Here is a 21,003-nt window from a genome sequence, read left to right as displayed (position 1 = left end):
TACCTGAGCGCACTGCTCCCTCGGGGGAGCCCGAATGGTCAGCAGGACTTTTGGTTGACATGTCTTACGAGTATGTCCCTGTGCCCGAGGAAATTATTTCAGGATGAGATAACCCAATCACACTGGAGTCCGTTGGTGTATCCTCCAAGGGATAACTGGACATCTGGTGGAGAATCCCATCATCAAACTTGCAGTGAGCCGCTACAAAATAAGAAATCCCTATAGAGAATTGTCTACTGGTGTGATGGCATCATTAAATGACAGAAATCTCCAACAGGGAAATGGAGGCAGGGAGACCATGTTTTAAAAAATTAAGTAAACCAAGAAAGAGTATGTTCAGTCTTTCCAGGAGCTAGTCTTCAGACATGTCTGAGCCAGTGCTGTTCATCCCTTGCTTCTGTGACAATGCTCTTACCTGTGTGACTCTCCTTACCTCCTTCTCATGGGCTCGTGTTCTCTTGGATTCCTGAGAAATATATATATATATATATATATATATATATATATATATATATATGGTAGTCCCTGGACAAGCCTGATCTGGGTCACAAATCCTCACAGTTCATCCCACAGTTGACAAGACCAGGTGTGGACCTTCGGTCCCTTCTCCTCCAATTATGCTGTGCATTAGGCAGAAAGGAGTGACAAATGACAAGCAAACCGAGCCAGCTTTTTAGAGCTACCTGCAAGAATGACATCATGCTCTCAGTGTCTCTGATGCAGACTGATGGGTGAAGATTTTGTTTGACAGATAAAAATAGTGACTAAGATGGTCCACTATCAGCCTACAAAAAACAGAGTCCTAAGACCTAGCATCTCCAAGAAACTGAATGTCTCTAGGCTCTCGGGGACTGTCTCCTGTCACCTCTCATTAATGTGTATCATATCCTAGGATGCAACTTCTTGACCAACAAGCCTCCCCTATTTCCAGGTCAAATGGGAACACCAGGGCATCCATTCCTGAGAGAAAGAGATGCAGAGAGCTGTAGGCACAGATGGTTTTCCTTGGCCCTTCCCTCCCTTCTTGGAAGCATGTTTTAGCTCCCAGATACAACTCAGATAACTGTAGTGGACCTGATCCAAATGGTGCAGATCATTGGTAGTAAAGGGACTTTGTGCCATAGATCTGCTATGACTGTTGTGCAAGGCCAGTGAGATCTTTCTTTTCAGCTTCCTGGACTGACAGAAAACATTGCCATTCTGCCTCCCAGGCTTCCGATCCCGCATGTTGACAGAAACTCAAGTTATGTCATTTACTTCTCTGAAGACCAAACCTGATACCTTGCAGATGTCGTACTTGCCTTTCATCCTTCTCTACTAAGAATCTTGTGCTAGATTTAGTGAGGTGTCCCAGCTTGCATAAAATAGGGTTCTTCTTCAGTTTATTAGTTTGCAGGGAACTCTGGCCCAGTGGCACATTCCTAGACCCTTGGAGGGCTGGCTCCCATTTTGCTTAGAATGTCAAAGAGGGAACCCTTGCAAATTCTCTACTAACCATTGCCTAGGGATTGTATGCTCATTCATTTCTTGTGAGTCTGGAGACTCAGTAAACTAATGGCAGTATCAAAGACTAGAGATGGTTGCAGGCTTTGGTACATAGGATCCTGGGTGAGCCTAGGACTCTCTTTGCACTGTATTTTGAGAGAAGACTTTCAGCTCAGCAGTGCCTGAGCTTTGACTAGTTTCCCCATTAAGAATGATGATTGTCTTGCTATCAAGTGTCCAAGGAAGAGACACAGCTACAGGAAGGACATTCCTTGCCTAACTTTTGGGTCATTGGCATTCCCTAGTACACATTCACACACCGTGGACCTAGGTGTGGGGGAGTCAGACTAGAGGGAAAGGACGGGGCAAGTGTGAGGTCCCCAGGATCTCAAAAGGCAAGGCCTTGCTGGAATTTCTGTGCCTTGCTGGAATTTCTGTGCTATCCAAGATTTTTGCTTCCATTTTAATACATCCTGAACTAGTCTTGGGTGACCTTACTATGCTCCAAATTGATTGAGTCCCATTTTCTGTTTGAACTATGTTAAAGCTCCTGTTATGTTCCCACATTCTCCCCGATTATGAAATAGGTGAAGTGAGATTAGAAGTTGACATAGAAAGGACACTAGAGACCGGTCACAGACAAGCAATGACCTTGTCTCCTAGTCCCACACTGCTCTAGCTGCCCCTGCCCTCTGCCTCACCTCAGACTCTGATGCTGTCCCTTTCCTCCTGGCAGACTCTGGATGGACACATGGTGGTCCGCAGCCATGCTCGTGTGTCCTCCCTAACCCTGAAGAGCATCCAGTACACAGATGCTGGAGAGTACATCTGCACTGCCAGCAACACCATTGGTCAGGACTCCCAGTCCATGTACCTTGAAGTTCAATGTAAGGAATGGCCGGGGAAGGAGTGGGTGGGGTAGGAACAGTGAAGGATCAGGGTGCTGAAGACCTATGAGCTTCAGCTTAGCTAGCAGGTTCCATCATGTTCATTCCCCGAAGCTGTTGGTCCTCAACTGTTCCAGAGCTATGCCCCCAAGTACACACACACACACGCACGCACACACACATACACACACACACCATCCCCAAGCTAATCATCCATGCTGAGTTTTCTCAAGCAGAACATGGGTACACATGAATTCCAAAATGTCCCAGAGCTCTACTGGTCCAAGAACCCCCTATGCTTTGGGTCATGCCTACCTTCCTAGTGCCAGAAGACAGGCTGTGGGTCTTCCAAGAAGTGGTAGCTGTTCTGATGTGCATGGTTATTTTTTTTCAGATGCCCCCAAGCTCCAGGGCCCTGTGGCAGTGTATACTTGGGAAGGGAACCAGGTGAACATCACCTGTGAGGTCTTTGCCTACCCAAGTGCCACAATCTCCTGGTTCCGAGATGGCCAGTTGCTGCCCAGCTCCAACTACAGCAATATCAAGATCTACAACACCCCGTCTGCCAGCTACCTGGAGGTGAATTTGGGTGTGAGAAAAGGCAGGGCGGAACATATGATATTGGGAGGGGTCCCATCACTTCTCCTGCTTCCCTGGCATATCCTGAACTGGGGAACATTGAATGGAGAAGAAACTAAGCCTTTCTCTAGGTCTCCATCCTCAGCCTCACTGGTTCTAACCATGTGGCTAGACTGGGATTGGCAAGTGGAATGTGCCTCTCCTCTGAGCCACTGGGTTCTTTCCACTGGGATTGATATTATCACCAGATTTATCCTTTCCTAACTGTATCTAAGAAGCAAAACTAAATGTGGCCATCCATGGAACATTTGTAACCCGTGGGGTCCTTCCTTCTACAGGTAACCCCTGACTCAGAAAATGACTTTGGAAACTACAATTGTACGGCAGTGAACCGCATTGGGCAGGAGTCCTTGGAATTCATCCTTGTTCAAGCAGGTGAGCGCCCTTCATTGCAACTTCCACACCATCCTTGCCCTTGCTGGCCCATCAGTACACTTTAAGGATACCAGTGAAGAGGTAGAAGACAGATCCAGGCTGTGAAAAGTCAGATGGTCAAGAAGCAGGAAGCCACTTCAAGTATGAGAATCTAACTACAGGTTGGGTTGAGAATTTGAAGCGCACTAGGAAAGTAGAATCTCCAAAATCAGAAATTCTTACTATTAGATGGGGATCCCCAAGAGGGAGCAGAAGCGTGGGATATATTTCAAAGTGTAGCCTTGGGCCACATACGTGACCTGGGCGTCTATATGAATTCTCACAGACACACCGTCTTCTCCATCCATCGACCGGGTGGAGCCATACTCCAGCACAGCGCAGGTGCAGTTTGATGAGCCAGAGGCCACGGGTGGAGTGCCCATCCTCAAATACAAGGCTGAGTGGAAGTCTCTGGGTGAAGAAGCATGGCATTTCAAGTGGTATGATGCCAAAGAAGGTAAGTCCAGCACATACCGTCAAGTTCTTAAGACCTTTGCTGACCATGTAGGTAGGGGTACAGGCCGGATGTCACTGTCTGCCATCCCATCCAGTTTCCTCCGGAACTAGGAACTCTCCAGCTAGAATTAGATTAGGGTCATGCTTCCATGGAGTTGTTGGCCTTCTGTCCCTTGCTGCTTCAGACCTCATGACATCACCAGGACAGACAAAACAGCACAGATGTCTCCTAGACAGAAGACCTAATTAGCTGGTGAGCTTGGTGGGGAAAGTGAACGCAAAGCATCCCTGCTCTGCTCTCTGCTTCTTCTCTGATGACACCTGGCCATCCCTGCTTGGTGTCTGTACCCAGGCACTGTCATGTACTGATGGCAGTAGCCAGGCCAGCAAGACGATGGACCTACTCTGAACCAACCCTGTTTTATCTCCCAAGTTAAGTCAATCCAGTGATGCCATTCAAGATTAAAGATTAATATCTCTCTCTCTCTTGCTCTCTCTCTCTCTCTCTCTCTCTCTCTCTCTCTCTCTCTCTTTCTCTCTCTCTCTTCCACTCTCTCAGAGTTAGCATCAAGTATCTTTCCTAGATCACCCTCCAAATATATTTTTTGACCCTGAAATTTATGAATGGGCTAGCTGACCAGTATGCATTCGTGATCTATGATCCATCTGTCTCTAGCCCCACAGTGCTGGGGCTGCAGAGTGTACCTCCACCCCAGCTTTTACATGACTTCTGGGGGATTCAACTCAGGCCGTCATGCATGGGCAGCAGACGCTACACCCACTAAGACATCTCCCCAGCCCCCTCTCTTTTAAAATATTACTTCTACTTATATGTTAATTATGGTAAAAAAAACCACATAAAATTTGTATTTAATCATTTTTAAGAGTACAAGTCAGTAGCATTGAGTCATAACCATCACCCCTGTCCATCTTCAGAATATTTCCATGTTCTAATTCCTTTCTCTACTTTCTCTGGTCCCTGGTAACAACCACTCTCTCTCTCTCTCTCTCTCTCTCTCTCTCTCTCTCTCTCTCTCTCTCTCTCTCTCTCTCTCTCATCACCCTAGGTACCTCATATGCTCTTTGTCCCTTTGTGTCCACTTACTTATTTAAACCAAAAATGTTCTCACAGTTTGTCCATATTGTCGCACATGTCAACGTTTCATCTGTCAGACGGGGTAAACATCCCATTGTTGGTCCTCGCTGCATCTCATTGACCCATTCATCTGTTATACGATAAGTCACCAAGGCTGCTTGTGACTTTGGACTCTTGGTGACACTCTAGGTGTGAACATGAGAGCACATGTATCTGCTGATCTCTCGCTTTCAAGTTTTCTACATGTTTGCCAGGCAACGGTTGTGTGCGATTTTATGACAACCCGCCCTACTATCTTCCACAACACTGCTTTTCCTGTCCACGGCCATTGTCTTTTAATCTGTCCCATATTCTCCCCACAGCCAACATGGAAGGCATTGTCACAATCATGGGCCTGAAGCCTGAGACAAGGTATGCGGTCCGACTGGCGGCCCTCAACGGCAAGGGCCTGGGCGAGATCAGTGCAGCCACTGAGTTCAAGACACAGCCAGTCCGTAAGTACAGCCAGCTCCTCTGTCTCTTCCCCCACGCTCACCTTCTTCCTCCTTTTCCTCAGGGGTAGACAGGGACCCTGAGTTGTCCCCATCCTAGTTCAGAAGATAGCTTTTGTCCTTTGGGTCCCCATGTTCATAGGGCCCTACTTAACTCTCCGGTTCTCAGGGATGGCTGATCTGCATTCCTTTCGTCCTGAAAATGGGTATAAGACACTGTCCTCGTGGGTGGCCCAGTTTGTTAGAATAGCAGCCAGGGGCCACTGCTGATTAACTATGGTGAAGAGCTGAGGAAAACACACAGGGCATCTGGAAGGAGTTGAGAGAGTTGCTGTTTGAACTAGGTCACAGAAGCCCCTAAAAGCACCCTGTAACTCGAAGGAAGATAATAGAGACCGGGACTGTTCTTGTCATTTGTATTGGGACTTCTGATGCACTGGCAATATGAAGTCATAGAAAGAGAAAAACATAGAAGAGTCGTCTCTGTGAAGAGGAGCAGGTCCCCATCATCCCAAAGGGGCCCTGGACTCACCTGATTCTTCCCTCCCAAGATGACTCCTCAGACCATCTGTGCCTCAAGGACTCTTTCAGGAGAGCTGCTCTCCCCAGGTTCCACTCAGGGCCGCCTCTAGCTTCTCTCTGTCATTCCCTCCATCCCCAAACCATGCTTGCCCAGCTTAGCCTTCCTTTCCTACAACAGCCAGGTCCAGCCTTGCCCTGACTGCATCCCTCTGCCACCCACATTGCTGCCCCACCAGGCTCCTGGGTCACTCCAGCTGAAGAAGATGCTGTAAATAGAACTGGTCTCCTGGGTGACCACAGAGCTCCAGGCTCTCCATGAACCTCAGATTTAATCCACACATAAGAACCCTTTGCTTCCTTTCCTGGGAGGCCTGGGAGCCTACAAACAGGCCACCTTAACCTCTTCCCAGCGATAGAAGAGCTGTTCTCATCCTCCTTCCGCAGGGATGTTTCTTTCTGTGTGAAGTAAATTGATAATTTAAGTTTCAGCTCCATGTGCCCTGTGGATTCCGTTCATTTCTTTTACATCTTATTTTTTTTCCCCTGGGTCTGTCTCTTGGCTTTTCTTTTCGTCTGTGTTCCATCCATGGGAAATGCAGATAGCCCTCCTCCACGTAAGTGCCTCTTCATACCTCATTACCTGTTTCCATAGTGTTAACATCTAGTTCTAGTTCATAATTTAGTTCTGGCCCCCTTTTTGTTCCCTAGAGGCTGAAGTAGATGATGCTGTCTGAGCCCTAACCACACTGACCTTAGTCTAGCTGTGCCTTTGTTAACGTATAGAGGTTACTCCGAGAGGCTAACACTACTGTTCTAGAGCATGCAACTTCCGTGTCTTTTGAAATTGTGCTTATTAATTCTTGTGTGTAGAAATTGCTCTGTGGAAAAGATAAGGTTGGCTGAACCGAGCATGGTGGAAATCTGCAGATGGTCTCCGGGTAATGAGCTCATAGCAGCCCCTCGCTTTTAGCCCTGGTACCAGAGGAATGACATCTACCTCATGAGGACCCTGTCCCAAAGAGCTGAAAATAATCTTCTGGTTTGCTTTTAGGAAGTAAAGGAATGGAGCACGCATGCTTCCTGGCGTATCTGTTAGGTGGTAGATGCAGACGAGCAGAGTCTTCTGGTGGGGAGCCCTTGCTGTGGTGGCCTACAGAAAGGTGTCCATGCACACTGTGTCCCGCAGGCAGCTGCCAGTAGTAAGGGTGGGAAGGGGCCAAGCTCTACGTTCTTGTCAGCTCTCTTCATCAGCACTGGTTTACTTACAGTGTATATACACTTACAGTGTATATTTCCACACCGGGAACCGACTAGCTAGTTAACTTAGTAAACTACCCAGTAGAGCATGGAGAGGGAGAGAGTCCTCCATGGGGTGACACCCTAATTATGTAAACTGACATTAGGGGACACCGAGAACAAGGGAAACAAGAGAAATGGCGGCTGCTGCAGAGAGTAGAACTGGCCTGTCCCCTCAGCCTGCTGAGACACCCAACTCCCAATGTCACTTTGCCAAGGTTTGGCTCACTCTTCCTACGCTGAGCTCCTAGAGAACAGAGAGAGGAGGCACTTGACAGACCCGGAAGGAAAGATATTCAGGAAGCTGTTCACTGTTCTCAGAAAGCAGCTAGGTCCTCCAAGGCACCCTGGGAAACTTATATTTATAAAACGTACTCTGAAATATTGCAGCAACAGCAGAAACTAAGTAGCTGAGTACGGATGCCACACAACCAGCCAAGTTGGTGTCTGAATATATCAGCTAGGCGTCAGAATCGGAGCCTGTGGGAGTGAGGGATACAGGTAGGGCACAGTCGAGTAGGACTGACAGCTCTGCCCCAGGGGAACTAAGGAGAGAAAGTTCTTCCTTCTGGATCCTTCCAACAATCTTTAACTGCATCCTCCAGGCCCTTTTCTACAGGAAGTGATCACTAAGCAAGGACCAGCTTTGCTAGGTTGGAGAGAGGGAGGCCTGGCTCAGGCTTGCTGGTGACTGCCTTCTAGTGACTACAGCTGACTCAGAGGAACTGCTCTGGGCCCTCAAGGTCACAGTAGGTTTCCCTTCATTGCCAGCTTGGGCCTTATGATGATAGGGTTGTTGGGGGTTTGAGTTTGCTTCTTAATACAGCAGAAGGTATGTTTTAAATCATCTCAAAAATTACGTATTTAATTGCGTTTTTAAATTTTAGTTTTAGTTGTTAATTTTTTTTTTTTTTTTAAAAAGGAAGCCACCAGACTTGGTATTTTGCTGTCAGTAGTGTGAAAGTGGATGATTTATGGGGATGCTGAGATCCTCTAGAGTAGCTGTGACAGGGCAGCAATTAGCATGAAAGTCAGTTTTCTCAATCATATAATAAAGGTATTATAAGAATTAATAAGCACAGGCTTTAATAAGCATAGTCCTAACCCCTGCTTCTTAGGAGGCATAGGCAAGAGGACCATAAGTTCAAGGCCAGCCTGGGCTACAGACAAGAGTTCCAGGCTACCCTGGGTAACTTAGTGAGACTCTGTCACAAGATAAAGTGTAAAGCGTAAAGGCTGGTGACATATCTTAGTGGCGGAATGCTTGTCCAGCCTATGTGAAACCACAGGTTCAGTCTTCCGTACAGGCAGGGATGGAGGAAAGAATGAAACAAGGGAGAAGGGAATGGGGGTGGGTTAAGAAAGAAGGATTAGAAAGCAACCTTATTTTTGACAAGCAGAAGTGAAGTGTAATCGTAGACGCTTGTGCAGAATATTGGCATGGTGGTTTGGCAAACATGGAAACAGTACCCTTTGTGAAGACACCTCAGTGGGGTCTTCCCTTGCAACCTCATCAACTTTCCCATCACTGAAATACGGGTCTGGCCCAGGGGTATCCTGCCCATTCTGGCTCAGGCCCATTCAGAAACAGGAGACAGTGGGAAGATGAGGTCAGCCTACTTTGGGTACTGTGAAGTCTCAGTAAGGGCCTCCTCTGGGTCCTCACTCCTACTTCTCAGAAGACAATGAAGTTGCCTGAACTCAGATAAAGAATCCCCTGAGCTGTGTGTGTTGCCAAGCCTGATCTCATCCACTGGCACTACTGCCCTATGCTATAGGACTATAGGTGTATATACACAGCCTGACTTGGGGCTCTGGAGTTGGGACCACAGTATAAACCCTAGCCCCAGGAGAGAGAAGGCACAGGACCAGAAGTGTTAGCTGCCAGACCTCTAAGATAGGAGGTGTTAGTTGGGACCAGTGTTTGACGTTAACTAACTGTTGAAATTCATTGAGATGTTTCAGTAACAGAGTTGATTCCTTGGCTCTCTAGGAAACCTCTGCACAGTCAGGGGTATAGGTTTATCAGAAGCAGAGATGAGCAGGCAAAACTAGCAAAAGCTGTAAGCATATAAAGGACCAAGGCTTCCCAGATGCCTGGAGAAGTGGGGTGTAGCTGTTTGGGGGTCCTCTGACCAGGTCCAGTGCATGGACGTGAAAAGAGAGCCATGACACGACACAAACCTCTAACCGGGGGATGCTCTGCTGCACGTGTTTTCAAGTTCAATGCCCATGTGGACTCGAGACCCTTGGCTATTAAGCTCGTGATCTGTGTGCCTCGGGAGGAGCTGCTTCCCTGCCAGGACTGTTTGCCTGAATCCGTTTGTTCTGTCACTTGTAGAATCTCATGACCTGGATGGTACTTTTGATTTTGCTTCTGCACCAAGAAACAAAATAGAGTATTTCAAGGTGTAGAGGTCGCACATTTTTTAAAAGTGGTGTCGTGAGATTTTTATCTTGATATATATATATATATATATATATATATATATATATGTTTTATTGTCTCCTCTGTGACACATGTGAGGACACCTTAAATGCATTATAATGCTTGTGATTGAAATGCATAAGCTATCAGGCCTTTCGCAAATAATATGAGCCGTTATATATCTTAAGACACACACACACAAAGAAAATGTGAGAGCGACTTTTACCTTAATTAGCTGAGCCACCTATTCATGATAGTTTAGTAACCAAAGCTGCTATGACTCCGTGCACATTGGCTCTGGGCTTCATCAGATAACTTTGCCTAGAAGGTCCTGGAAAACCAACCCCTGAGCATTGATTCAGCACTGCCACTAGGTTGATGCTCTTCCATTTTACCACCGAGCTCTCAGAGAGAACTGTTTGTTATTGCTGAAGGACAACTTCTGGATATTATTCAATCAAAATGCAAAGATCCGTTCAGTGCCTCAGTGTGGCAGACATACAGTCTCTAACCATCCTCCATGGTAAAGGGTAGCTAGGATGGTTTGTGAGGATCCTGTGTCCTTACCATCCCCTTTCTCTGGGGGAGCAAGACTGACCCTGAGTGCTGTCTGTCACCCTCCTCCCTAGCAGCATAAACAATCACTTTCTCTAGGGAGGATTTTTGGAAAGCAGCCATGTTTCCAGAGGCTTCTGTATGAAAACTGGCTGTACCCAGCCATTGAAGATGGCCAATTCCATCTCATTCAGTTATTGAGGTTCAAGCGTGAGATGTATAGGTTTTGCTGTATGTACCAGGCAGTAGGTGGGGAGGTGCTTAGTCAGTAAATTGCTTGTTGTACAAGAGTGAGGACCTGAATTTGATCCCCAGCACTCGCATAAGAAAGCCATGCACTCATGACAGCATGTGCCTGCGACCCCAGGGGGGTGTAGAGACAGCAGGATCTCTGAGACTCGCTACTGAGCCTGTCGCCCTAGCTGAATCAGTGAGCTCTAGGTTCAGTGAGAGACCCCATCTTACAAAAATAAGGTGGCTGAAGACAGAAAAGGTGGCTCACAGGTATGAGCATGTACTACTCTCGCAGGGGACTAGAGTTAAGTTCCCGGTATCCATTGTGAGAGAGCTCACAGCATATGTAACTCCAGTTGTAGAGGATCTGATGCCCCCTTTTGGTCTCCTCAGGCACCTACACTCATGTGGACCTACACAAGTATCTATGCACAGTCATACACACATACATGCAATTTAAAATAAAATTGTTTTCAAAATAAGTTGAAAAGCAATTGAGGAAGACACAACATCAGCCTCTGGCCTCAACCCATACCCACAGAGGTGTGGCTAAGCATCTGTTAACATAAACATGTATACACGCAATGTAGTGCCCATAGATACATGTATGTGTATATATATATATATGGAACGTGACATGAAAAGCCAGTCTTTCCTTATTAAAGTTCCCATTAAGCTGAGGCCCAGGTGCCTGTCCTCCTGCCCCTCAGAGCTCATGGGCACTGGTGATCCTGCCCATGTGGCTGTGTTCAACCAAGGTCTGAGGCCTCTTCAGACTATCCTGGCCAATTCCTTACCTACTTGACAGACTTAACAGCGTCTTGGGTCCTGGTTTGTACTTAAAATAGAGCCCTGCATACTTTGCAATACTGTGCCAGTCACCTGTGCCATGCACAGTTTTTCTCTTTCCAACTTCACATCTGCTCCTCACACCAGCGCCCCAGGATGGCCACTCCTATTTTTTCTTTCAGTTCAGCATCTGTGTGCTTCCAATGATCTTACTCCTTTTTTTTTAACCATCATTTTTCTTTCTCCAGTGGCTCCTGCTAACTCTTCCACCCTTGTTCCATTGTCTTCACGAGCTAGTGAGTATTGCTTTCTTCACCCGTGTCCCTGCAGGTGGCTTCCCACCCACCAGGCTCATCTTTCTGGGGTGATCTGCTTCAACAGGTGATAATTCTGCTCCAGGCACTGCACCGCAAAGTCATATCAGGTTTTAAAAGAAGCAAAGGGAAAGAGAAATAGGCCCAGGGCCTCTCGGGGTAGACTAGAGAAGAGCTTTGCTCTGGGGAGGAAGCCCTGGAGACAGCTGCCCTGGGGCTGCTTTGGTAGCCACACACTTGTGATGTGATTCCCAGCAGGCCAGACCAAAGCCGATGTTTGGAAAAGCCAAAGGAATTTACCAAGAGGGAAAAAAAAATCTGCCCTGCCTGCAGGGTCATATAAAATGCTTTGAGGTGTTGTGTTTTCACCCTTTATTTTGGTTGGACTTACACACTGAAATTAAGATAGTGAGGCCTGTAGCTTTCACCACATCCATACGTGCATAGACGTCTCATAAATATTTGTGGGAAAAATAACAGTGCCTGCTCACAGATGTGCCTGGCAACCGGGATCTGCACAAATTACTTAACCCTTTCGAGTGAGGCTTGCTGATCTCTGTCCTAAAATCAGTTAGTCCCCCACCAACCCTACAGAAAACAATGAAAATTACAGCATTTATCAAGCTCTCCTTTGCTCTCCCTTGATGGGGTTCCTGACCCAGTAGACCATGATCCAGGCCTTTGCTGTACAGGGTGAGCCTGACTCCTGACCACTTACTTACCTTTGCTGCTCTGTACTTTTGTCTCTTGACTCCTGAGGCATGGAGAAGGCTCCAGGTCTTCTACTCTTTGGAAATTTGAACTTGGCTTTTTAACAAAGGGATGAGGGTGGGTCATTAGGTGACCACCATGTGACTGGTATAATGCCAGCAACAGCCCAGAGCAACACACAGCAACATGTCCTTCATGACTGGCTTTATTCTCCTTAATACTGCAGACACCCCCAAACCAAAGTCCCTCTTCCCATCATTTCTAATAAGAGGCATTCCCACCATCTCAATTCAAGAAATGGGCTGTAACCAAGCTTCGGAACCAGCCTGGCATTGATTCGAATCTTTGTTCTCATCCGTCGATCTATAACTTCATGACCACAGATGAGTCCCTTGGCATCCCCAATCTCAGAGCTCTTATTTCTAAACTGAATGATAGATTTCCCCTTTACTGTATGGATATTTGGGGAAAAAAAGATGATTTAATCAAAATACACAAGACATAGTATCCATAATTGAGAGATCCAGTATCTTGTGCTTCGTGAGTTATTTGTCAGCAAAATCTCTTTGACTCTCTCTAAAATATTTATAGTAATACTGATAAATCAGGAAGGCAGGATGAGTGACTGTCCCACTGTCTCTGATGCATATATACGTCTATATATGTATACACACATATATTATATTATATATATATATGCATACACACTTATATGTGCAGTTTGTAATTATGGGTATTTTAAGTTTTATCTCTCTTCTCACCTTTACCTTTTTGTGACCTTCCTGTCCTTCATGTTCCCATAGCAACCTGGCCTCTTCCTGTCCTTCCAACCACAGACCTGTCTAGTGAGTACAGAGCCTGGCTGCTCTGGGCAGCGCCTCTGCTCAGATGTTTGTAGTAGAACAGACTACCATAGTAACTGCATGGAGGCTCGCAGCCTTGACCAGTGTCTTCAGCATGCTGTCTGTTTGGCCAAGAAAATAAATGAAGCCCCACCGAAGGAATAAGGAGGGGACCTTTCCAAAGAGGCATTCCTGTTAAAAACAGAAAAAGATTAGGAAAACCCAAGATTTTACTGTCTCTGCTTCTGAAATGTGTGTGCGTGCGTGCATGTGTGTGTGTGTGTGTGTGTGTGTGTGTGTGTGTGTGTGTGTGTGCATGCACGCACACACACGATAATAATAAGGCTGAGAGCAAGGAAGAAGCCAGAGGAGGAAGGACTGCTCAGAGAAGGGAGGAGGGAGGCTGTGCCCCCTGACAACATGGCTGCCCTTGTCTCTCTACAGAGCATGTAATTGAAGGAGCCTCAGCCCCTTCCTTCTGCCCCTTAACACTTGGTGCTAGAAAAATAATAGAACAAAGCCACTCCCACCCCCAGGCTCTCTCCGGTGCGAGTGCTAGACTTCCACTCCTGACAGTAGACTCCAAGGGTCGACTGCATCCCCCTATCCAGCCTGAGAGCCTGCTGAGTCAGCGCTGACAGCTTCCAGTCTGGCCTTGGTGATGTGAAGCCCCTTGACTAGGTGACAAGACTGTGTGGGACTGCCTAGCCTCCAGCACCAGACGGTGGGCAGGGCTTTCAGCTTTTACCCTGTTTCTGGATGCAGAGAGAGCTTGTTCTGCCTCCTACCAAGCAGCAGTCAGAGAAGGCAGATGACAGGCCTACAGAGTTCCACACCCCGGCTAAGGCTTTTGATACATAATTAAAGAGGAGAGAAAAGAGTTTCCTGGTTCGGTGTGCTGTGCTGTGTGGATTGGTTCTTTTTTTTTTTTTTCTTTCCCTCCTGCAGAACGCAGCTATGGTCTGCTTTCTTGATGTTCCTCTGTGTGTGTGCTGCAATGAATTTTAATGCCTGATGCCTTTGAGGTTTGCTTCTGTGAGCAGAGCAGAACGGTGACAGTAAGCCAGGCTCATTCGCATGGGTTTAATGCTGATGATGGGCGTGAGGATTTTCTTGTTTGTTTGTGGTATTTTTGCATTTGGACAAGGAATGCAGCTAACAACACCCTGTCTTCTACTGACCCTTTTCAGCCTGGCTGTATGTGTCCCAGGCAATAGGAGAAACTTGCATGGCCATGCGCACAGCCCTGTCCTATTTGAGACACCTCTTTGTATCTCAGTCTTGTTTATCAATGAAACAGTCTTGGCTCCAGACTTCTCCTGAAAGAGAAATGAAGTAGTTCTCCTTTTTGACAAGCGTTTCATTTTTAAACTTCAGACATTTCTACCTGCAGATAAGATGCTTAGTCGCGAAATCTGATAGCAGGAAGTTGGAGACTGTTTTATTTTGAACCACTTGACTGCTGACCCAGATCATAAGTCCCGGTCGATAGCGAAATAAAAGAGAGGCCGTCATGACTGACAGCAGCCTGCGTTAGTATGAATGCCTTCCTCCCCATCAAGACAAGATGGAGAGTATGTGAGCCGCAGTGGAACGGGAGCAGAGTAGCCAGGACCACACAACTCCATCAGTCAGATAACAGGGGTGAAAATAACTAATGCCTCCTAGGTGTGTATGTTTGTGTGGTATGTCTGTGTGTATCTGTGTATGTGTCCGTGTGTCCGTGTGTGTGTATGTGTGTTTGTGTGTGTGTGTGTCTGTGTGTGTGATGATCTATTTATATTCAAAGGTGAAGGTCGTTTTCATAAATAAAAGGCAAGAGGAACTTCTCGTCACTTATACTCCCTGCCAGGCACCTTTGTCAAGAACCTGTGGCATGATAGACCATAAAGTCATGCATTCTGTTAGCTCAGAGTGGCAAAGGCATACAGCACTTAACCAAAGCACTTCCTTCTTGTTACTTTTAGTCAGTGGCATACTTTCAGAAAGATATCTTTACCTCCATCTTTGCCCTCAACTGTCAGTAGCTAGAACTTGCCCCCAGGCCTGTGAAAGTTCTGATAGGAAACCTAAGAATTTAGGGTCCATTATTTAATCCCAGACTGCAATGTGGAGTGAAACTCATTGCAAAAGGAATGTAGGTGAACTCGAACAGGAAAACCCTGGTTTACCTGTAGTTCTCAGACCCCTTTCTTATCCATGCAGTCTTGGCAAATCTGAAGGCATCATCGGGTCCATAAGTAGTCAAGTGTACGTTTAATGTCACACTCTCTGCGTGTTGGACCAGGGGCTGATTTCTGCTATTTGGTATTGATGCAGTCTTTGTATCAATACCAGAGGGTACCTAGCCCTTTACCTGTACTGACCTTTTGCTTTTATGTGTGCCTTTGCTTTGAGGAGTCCCTTAGGGTGTTAGGAACATCATGAGTATGGCATAAAGAAGTGGAATTAGACCCTACACTCTGTCCCTCTCTGGCCTGTGACTCCCCAGCCTCCCTCAGTCATTTCCCTCTCCTATTTGGCAAGTACAAATGTGAAATTGCTCTCATTAATTAAACACAATCTGTTATTGTTTCAGGACTCTTCCTTGGTGACCTACAGCTGTTTCACTGCCATTGCTTCCCCAAGGATGAGGAGACAATTCTGGAATCTGCAAATAAATAACGTGCTCTTTCCTTTTCTTTTTTTTTTCTTTCTTTTTCTTTAACAGTCTCTGAGATTGGCCTAGATTGACATCTGGGCCTTGACAGAAATACCCCCTCATTTTTAAAGTGTCCATGCTCCTTGGTGTGGTATTAATACGCAATGTTGCAACTGTATCTAATGCTTATTGGTGTTGTTAACCAAATGCGCTATATAGTTTGTTATCTCCTCCTTCCGGGCAGCACAGTTGCCCTCCCAGTGTTTCCTATATAAGCTGCTAATTTAATTTGATTTCTCCTTTTATTTAGTCTGTGATTTTGTTGTTGATTTTTTTCTCCCTACCCATTGTTTACATCAGTTTTTAATTTTTTTGTATTTTCCATGTGACCTCCTCCACTTTCCTTTCAACCAATCATGTGCGTGCGTATCATGTGACTTTGTCATGTGGCTTGCATGGTGCTGATGATGTCGTCCACGCTGGTGAACAGAAGGTAAAACTCTTTGTTCTGATTAGAGGAATAAACCTGGAACCACAGCCTGGCACGCATTTCTTCTTGTCTCAGATATATTCAGCAGAGCCATTTGAAAGATTTATTCTAGTTCTCAATTCACATCTAGAATTCAACAGTCCTTGCAACCTGAACATGGCAATCTGATGACCTTTGGTTTAATATTTTCCCTCAAGAAATTTGGTCCCACCAACTGCCCTCTCCGTACAGCCACGTTAGCTGCAGTACAGTTTGGAAACTTGAATTTTGAACAAGCTTCACGAACATGATTTTCCAGAAACGTGCCTTGCAAATTAGCCTCATTGCTTAACCTTATATCCAGTAGCTCCTTAAACCACAATTGCTCCAAAGTGAGCTGCAACCCCTGTGGAAATGATTTGCAACCTCCCAGTGCTCCCTAAAAACAGATAAATCCATGCAAAGGTTGCCTTCCTGTAAAACCAGAGAGTGCTTCACAAAATTTGCATAAATGGAGGACTTTCTGAAATAAGAATTTGGATTGATGGTTGAGGTGTCACTTTTCAAGAGTGGCCCTCCCCCAGGCAGGAGGCACAAATCAAGCAAAAGTCACTTGGCAATTAGCGATGACTTGAAGTCTCCGTGTAATCAAGAAGCACATGATTGACCCTTACCGAAAAGGAAATAAAATTATAGCCTGATGAAGTGCAGAACGGTGACGAAATAATTAGCTAATATTGTGCCTGTCACAACCTTGTTAAAACATCGCTCGCTCACCATCAAGAGAGAAGGGGACCTCTGCTCTTGGCTCCTCCCCCATTAAAATCAGACCTACTCAGAGCCTCCCCTGGGAGTCACAGGCATTCTGTTCTCTCCTAACGGTAAAGTTTTACTTCACATCACACCCTAAAAGACACATACAGGCTGCAGTGATGACGTAGCCGGACTAACACCAATAACCATTCGGTGTGCCTGCGCATGCGAGGGGCTCCCTCCATTTGACCTCACTGCTGACCTCCCTTCTCTGAGAACTGATTGGGCGACATCCACACAGTCAAAATCTCAATAGCTTGTCTTGCATGGTCTTTGTTCCTGGTCTGGTCCCTGAGTCACACTCCCTGTGTGTGTTACCCTCTGTGCATCTCCCTTTCCTTTGTCCTCCATTGACCATTGCTGAGGACTTCCTCTTTGTAGGTGTGGCAGCATCCCCCTAATCCAGTCCCATTTACACCCAGACTCCAAGGTTTGCAGAGTTGTCTGATATGTTACGTGGTATGCAAAAAATAGGAATGTCCCTAAAACAAAAGAACCTTGCAAGCCCTGATAATTGATCTAAGTTAAAGAGGGGTGTTGGGGGAAGGGCTGTCTTCAAGACCTGTAATTAAGGCCAAAAGTTTGGTGGTAAATGTTTCCTGAAGCTGTCCCAAAGCACACCTTGGTACTGATCCAAGCTGTTAATGAAAAGATATAGTCCCAGAGGGCCTTGGAGGAGTCCAGGCTGTAGTTGCCCCTCACATCACCCCCACGTTCCCATCCATTTCAGACCCTCAGCTCTCATCTGAAAGGGCTAAGCAGAAAACTGGCTGTTTTCACTTCAGGTGAACTACAAGCAACCGGGCAAACCTTTAACAAAAGAAGGGGGAACAAGTGGGGAGGAGGTGGAGGGGTTAGAGCAAGTCAAATGGATTGGATAGAAAGTGAAGTTCTGTGAAGAACAGCCCCCCCTTTCCCCCGCTTTCTCTTGTCATTAGTAAGGACTTAAGTGACTTGGGCCTGACTTCAGATGATTTAAATAAGCCAGTAGCTTCTCTCTTGTTACTGGATTGTACAAACGACAGCTAATGGAATCAGATAGTCCCTGTCCCACCCCCATCCATCTCTTCCTACCCACAATTAACAGATGTGTTTAACGTGTGCTGGAAGCTTCACCCATCATAGGTTCCGCTGGGCAATATCTACTATGTCCTGAAGCAATGAATGAAAGAAAAGGGAGGTTAAGCCAGGGACTGAACCCCATTACCCATCACCAAACAGCTTTGAATGAGAAGACAAGCTTAAGCAGCTGCCCTCAGAACAGCTGACGTGAGTTTGTTGGGGGAAGCTGAACTCCACCATTTGCAAACATCTATTTTGAGCATGCCCCATGTACCTGAAGATCTCAAAGTGCTGCCACAGAGATGTGATTTTATAGGCCATTATGCAAGGGTTCTGTAAATGGGACTCCCCATTTCCCACCATCAGCATGAGTGTGACAAGCTCCCTGTACTCCCTGTCACTGTGTTGCATGTCTGAGCATGGCTCCCTTCACACCCCATTCATAATGATCTTTTTTTTTCTTTAGCTACTGACCCTGACTCGTATTAGGCAATGCTGGTTCTGACGAACTAAATTCTTTAACCCCACTCTTCCTTCTTAGATTGAAAACATCACTAACCACCCCTTCCACACCCTCCTTTATTTTTTTACAGCTGTGTGTTTGGAGCCTCGGTCTCTGACAGGTCGACACAGACTTTCCACCAGCCTTTCTGCTCTAATTGCCTTTGTTCTGAAGGATCTCCCACACTGGCGGCTCCCAGGGTAGAGAGGTAGCAGGAATGGTCCTCAGTGGGAGACAGTGGTGCATTATCTTGCTTGAAACCTGTGAAATAGGGACCGGCTTTGGGAACTGCCGGATCCCTTATGGTTACTACCACCGTGAGGGCAGAAACATCCCAGTAGCCCAGGTCTTCTTAATACCCAAACCAATGTCTGTGAATTAGTGAAGAAGTGTACCGCCCCCTTGTGGCATGGAGGCAGGAGCAGAGTTCACTCGGCCATAGTTATTTCTGTCCTAATTTCCTCAACCTGGATCAGCCCCATAACCACAAGCCAAAACTTCATGGTCACTTTCTTTTTTTTTAAAGGACAATGAAACAAAGATAATTGGTCAATTAATCTGTTTGGTGCTTTCATGCCACCCACAAGAAGGGAACCGGTGTTTCTGTGGTTCAGTCTGTCAGAGTTCATTTGTTGCTGTCTAATTTGCATTTTGTGCTATCATCCGAGGCCCCCCCCCCCCAACACCAACACACATTCATAATTCTTAAGAGAAATGGGGCCGAACCGGACTCTGCACCAGGTGTCTCAGTGAGCTCGTCCCCAGGAAGCTCAGCATCCTTTCTCTGTAAAGATCCAAGGTATTGCAACTGGAGAGATAGCTCAGTAGTTAAGTGCACTGGCTGCTCTTGCAAAGGACCTGGGTTCTATTCCCAGTATCCACATGGCAGCTCACAACTATCTGTAATTCCAGCCCGAGAGGATCTGATGCCTTCTTCTGGCCTATGTAGGCATTGGGCACTTGTGTGGTATACACATGTGCATGTATAAAACACTCGTGCACATTTTCAATAAATAAAGCTCAGGGAACTGCTCGCTTCCCTACCCATTCATTCCATATTTCAGTATCCCCTGAAGAGTCTGGGACTGGGGTGGCAAAAGTCAGGTCACCTTAGACAGGCACATCCTTAACCCCAAAGAGGGGGAAAACCAATTGTCTCCAGAGGCCTCTTTTGGGGCAAACAATGTCAAAGACAAATTGGCACCTTTATCTTTAACATCACAGAGCTAAGCTTTGGAAGTGTGGGAAATCCAGGAAGGGACACGCCCCCTCCCCCGAGACGTGTCAGGGAGAGTTATAGGGACAGAGAACAGACACAGCCTACATGACATAAGAGACATTCGCTTGACATCTCTAGCTAAGAACTCCATTTCAGGAAGGAGAATTAGTGGCCTAATAACTCTAAATCCCGATTCCCCAAGGCAATTTGCTAATCCCCACAGGACCTGTCAATACCGGTCCTTGATGGAACTGTAATGTGTCTGAGCTGGAGACATAAAATAGGCTTCCCATCTGAATAGGGAAATCATCCATTTTAGACTTTTATAAAGATGCGTATAATAATAATAAAAGGCATACACAAGGCTAAATTGCTGGTAAGAAATAACTAAACAAGGAGGACTGGAGCTGGGTTAAGCAAAATGAACAGCATTTTAATTCACAACAGTGCTATTTGATAGCCTTCAGTACAAACTCTAGATCTATCACTAGGTAATCATGAGTGTAGCTGAGATCACCACCCTCAATGCAGATCAGTAATAAAGAAGACAGAGTGAATGAGGGCTGGAAAGTTGACTCAGCAGCTAAGAAGACTACTTTTGTAGAGGGCCCAAGTTAGTTCCAGCACCCACAGTAGGCGGCTCCCGAGGCTCTGACACCCTTTCTGTGGGCACCAGCCCTTCTGTACACAAACCCACACACAGACACATACATACGTGACTCGTTCAAAAATAAGCCTTTAAAATGGGTGAGCATGAACAGAGACGGAGCCTCGGGTGCAGTGCTGTCTGGGTCCTTGGTTTCTCATGCTAAACGTGCTGCTGGCGTTGTGCTTGCTGGAGTAGAGCAGGGACTCTTGCTCACCATTCGCAGTTCACAGATGCCCACGCAAGCCCCGAGCTTGCTATGGTTTTTGTTGTGAAGTCGGTTGCATCCAGGAGTTCTTCTCCACCTCCAGACCCCTGCTGATGAGAGGAAAGGCATGAGGCCGACTCAGGTTGAAGGGCTCAAAAGCCCAGTAATTCCAAGGGAAGAACCTGTAATCTCCATGGCCAGAAATATACGTTTCAATTATGGTTTCTGGGAGGGCTCTCATAGGGCCTACCCATGGTATAGCCGACACTACATGGCCTTTTTCT

At 46.4% G+C, this 21,003-nt stretch overlaps 1 protein-coding gene across 1 annotated transcript in view; it reads left to right on the top strand.

Moving 5' to 3' along the window:
• The window catches only part of Ncam1 (neural cell adhesion molecule 1), a 66,159-nt gene that overhangs the window by 25,674 nt on the left and 19,482 nt on the right, over positions 1-21,003 (top strand). Inside the window, exons 9-13 of the mRNA XM_042054715.1 lie at positions 2,222-2,372; positions 2,767-2,951; positions 3,290-3,386; positions 3,712-3,882; positions 5,340-5,471. Coding sequence (XP_041910649.1) covers positions 2,222-2,372; positions 2,767-2,951; positions 3,290-3,386; positions 3,712-3,882; positions 5,340-5,471 — 736 coding nt within the window. The remainder of the gene's footprint in view (positions 1-2,221; positions 2,373-2,766; positions 2,952-3,289; positions 3,387-3,711; positions 3,883-5,339; positions 5,472-21,003) is intronic.

The sequence above is a fragment of the Arvicola amphibius genome, chromosome 3, assembly GCF_903992535.2.
Source record: "Arvicola amphibius chromosome 3, mArvAmp1.2, whole genome shotgun sequence".
In the NCBI taxonomy this organism is placed as follows: Eukaryota; Metazoa; Chordata; class Mammalia; order Rodentia; family Cricetidae; genus Arvicola; species Arvicola amphibius.
This window is presented reverse-complemented; position numbering and strand designations above follow the sequence as displayed.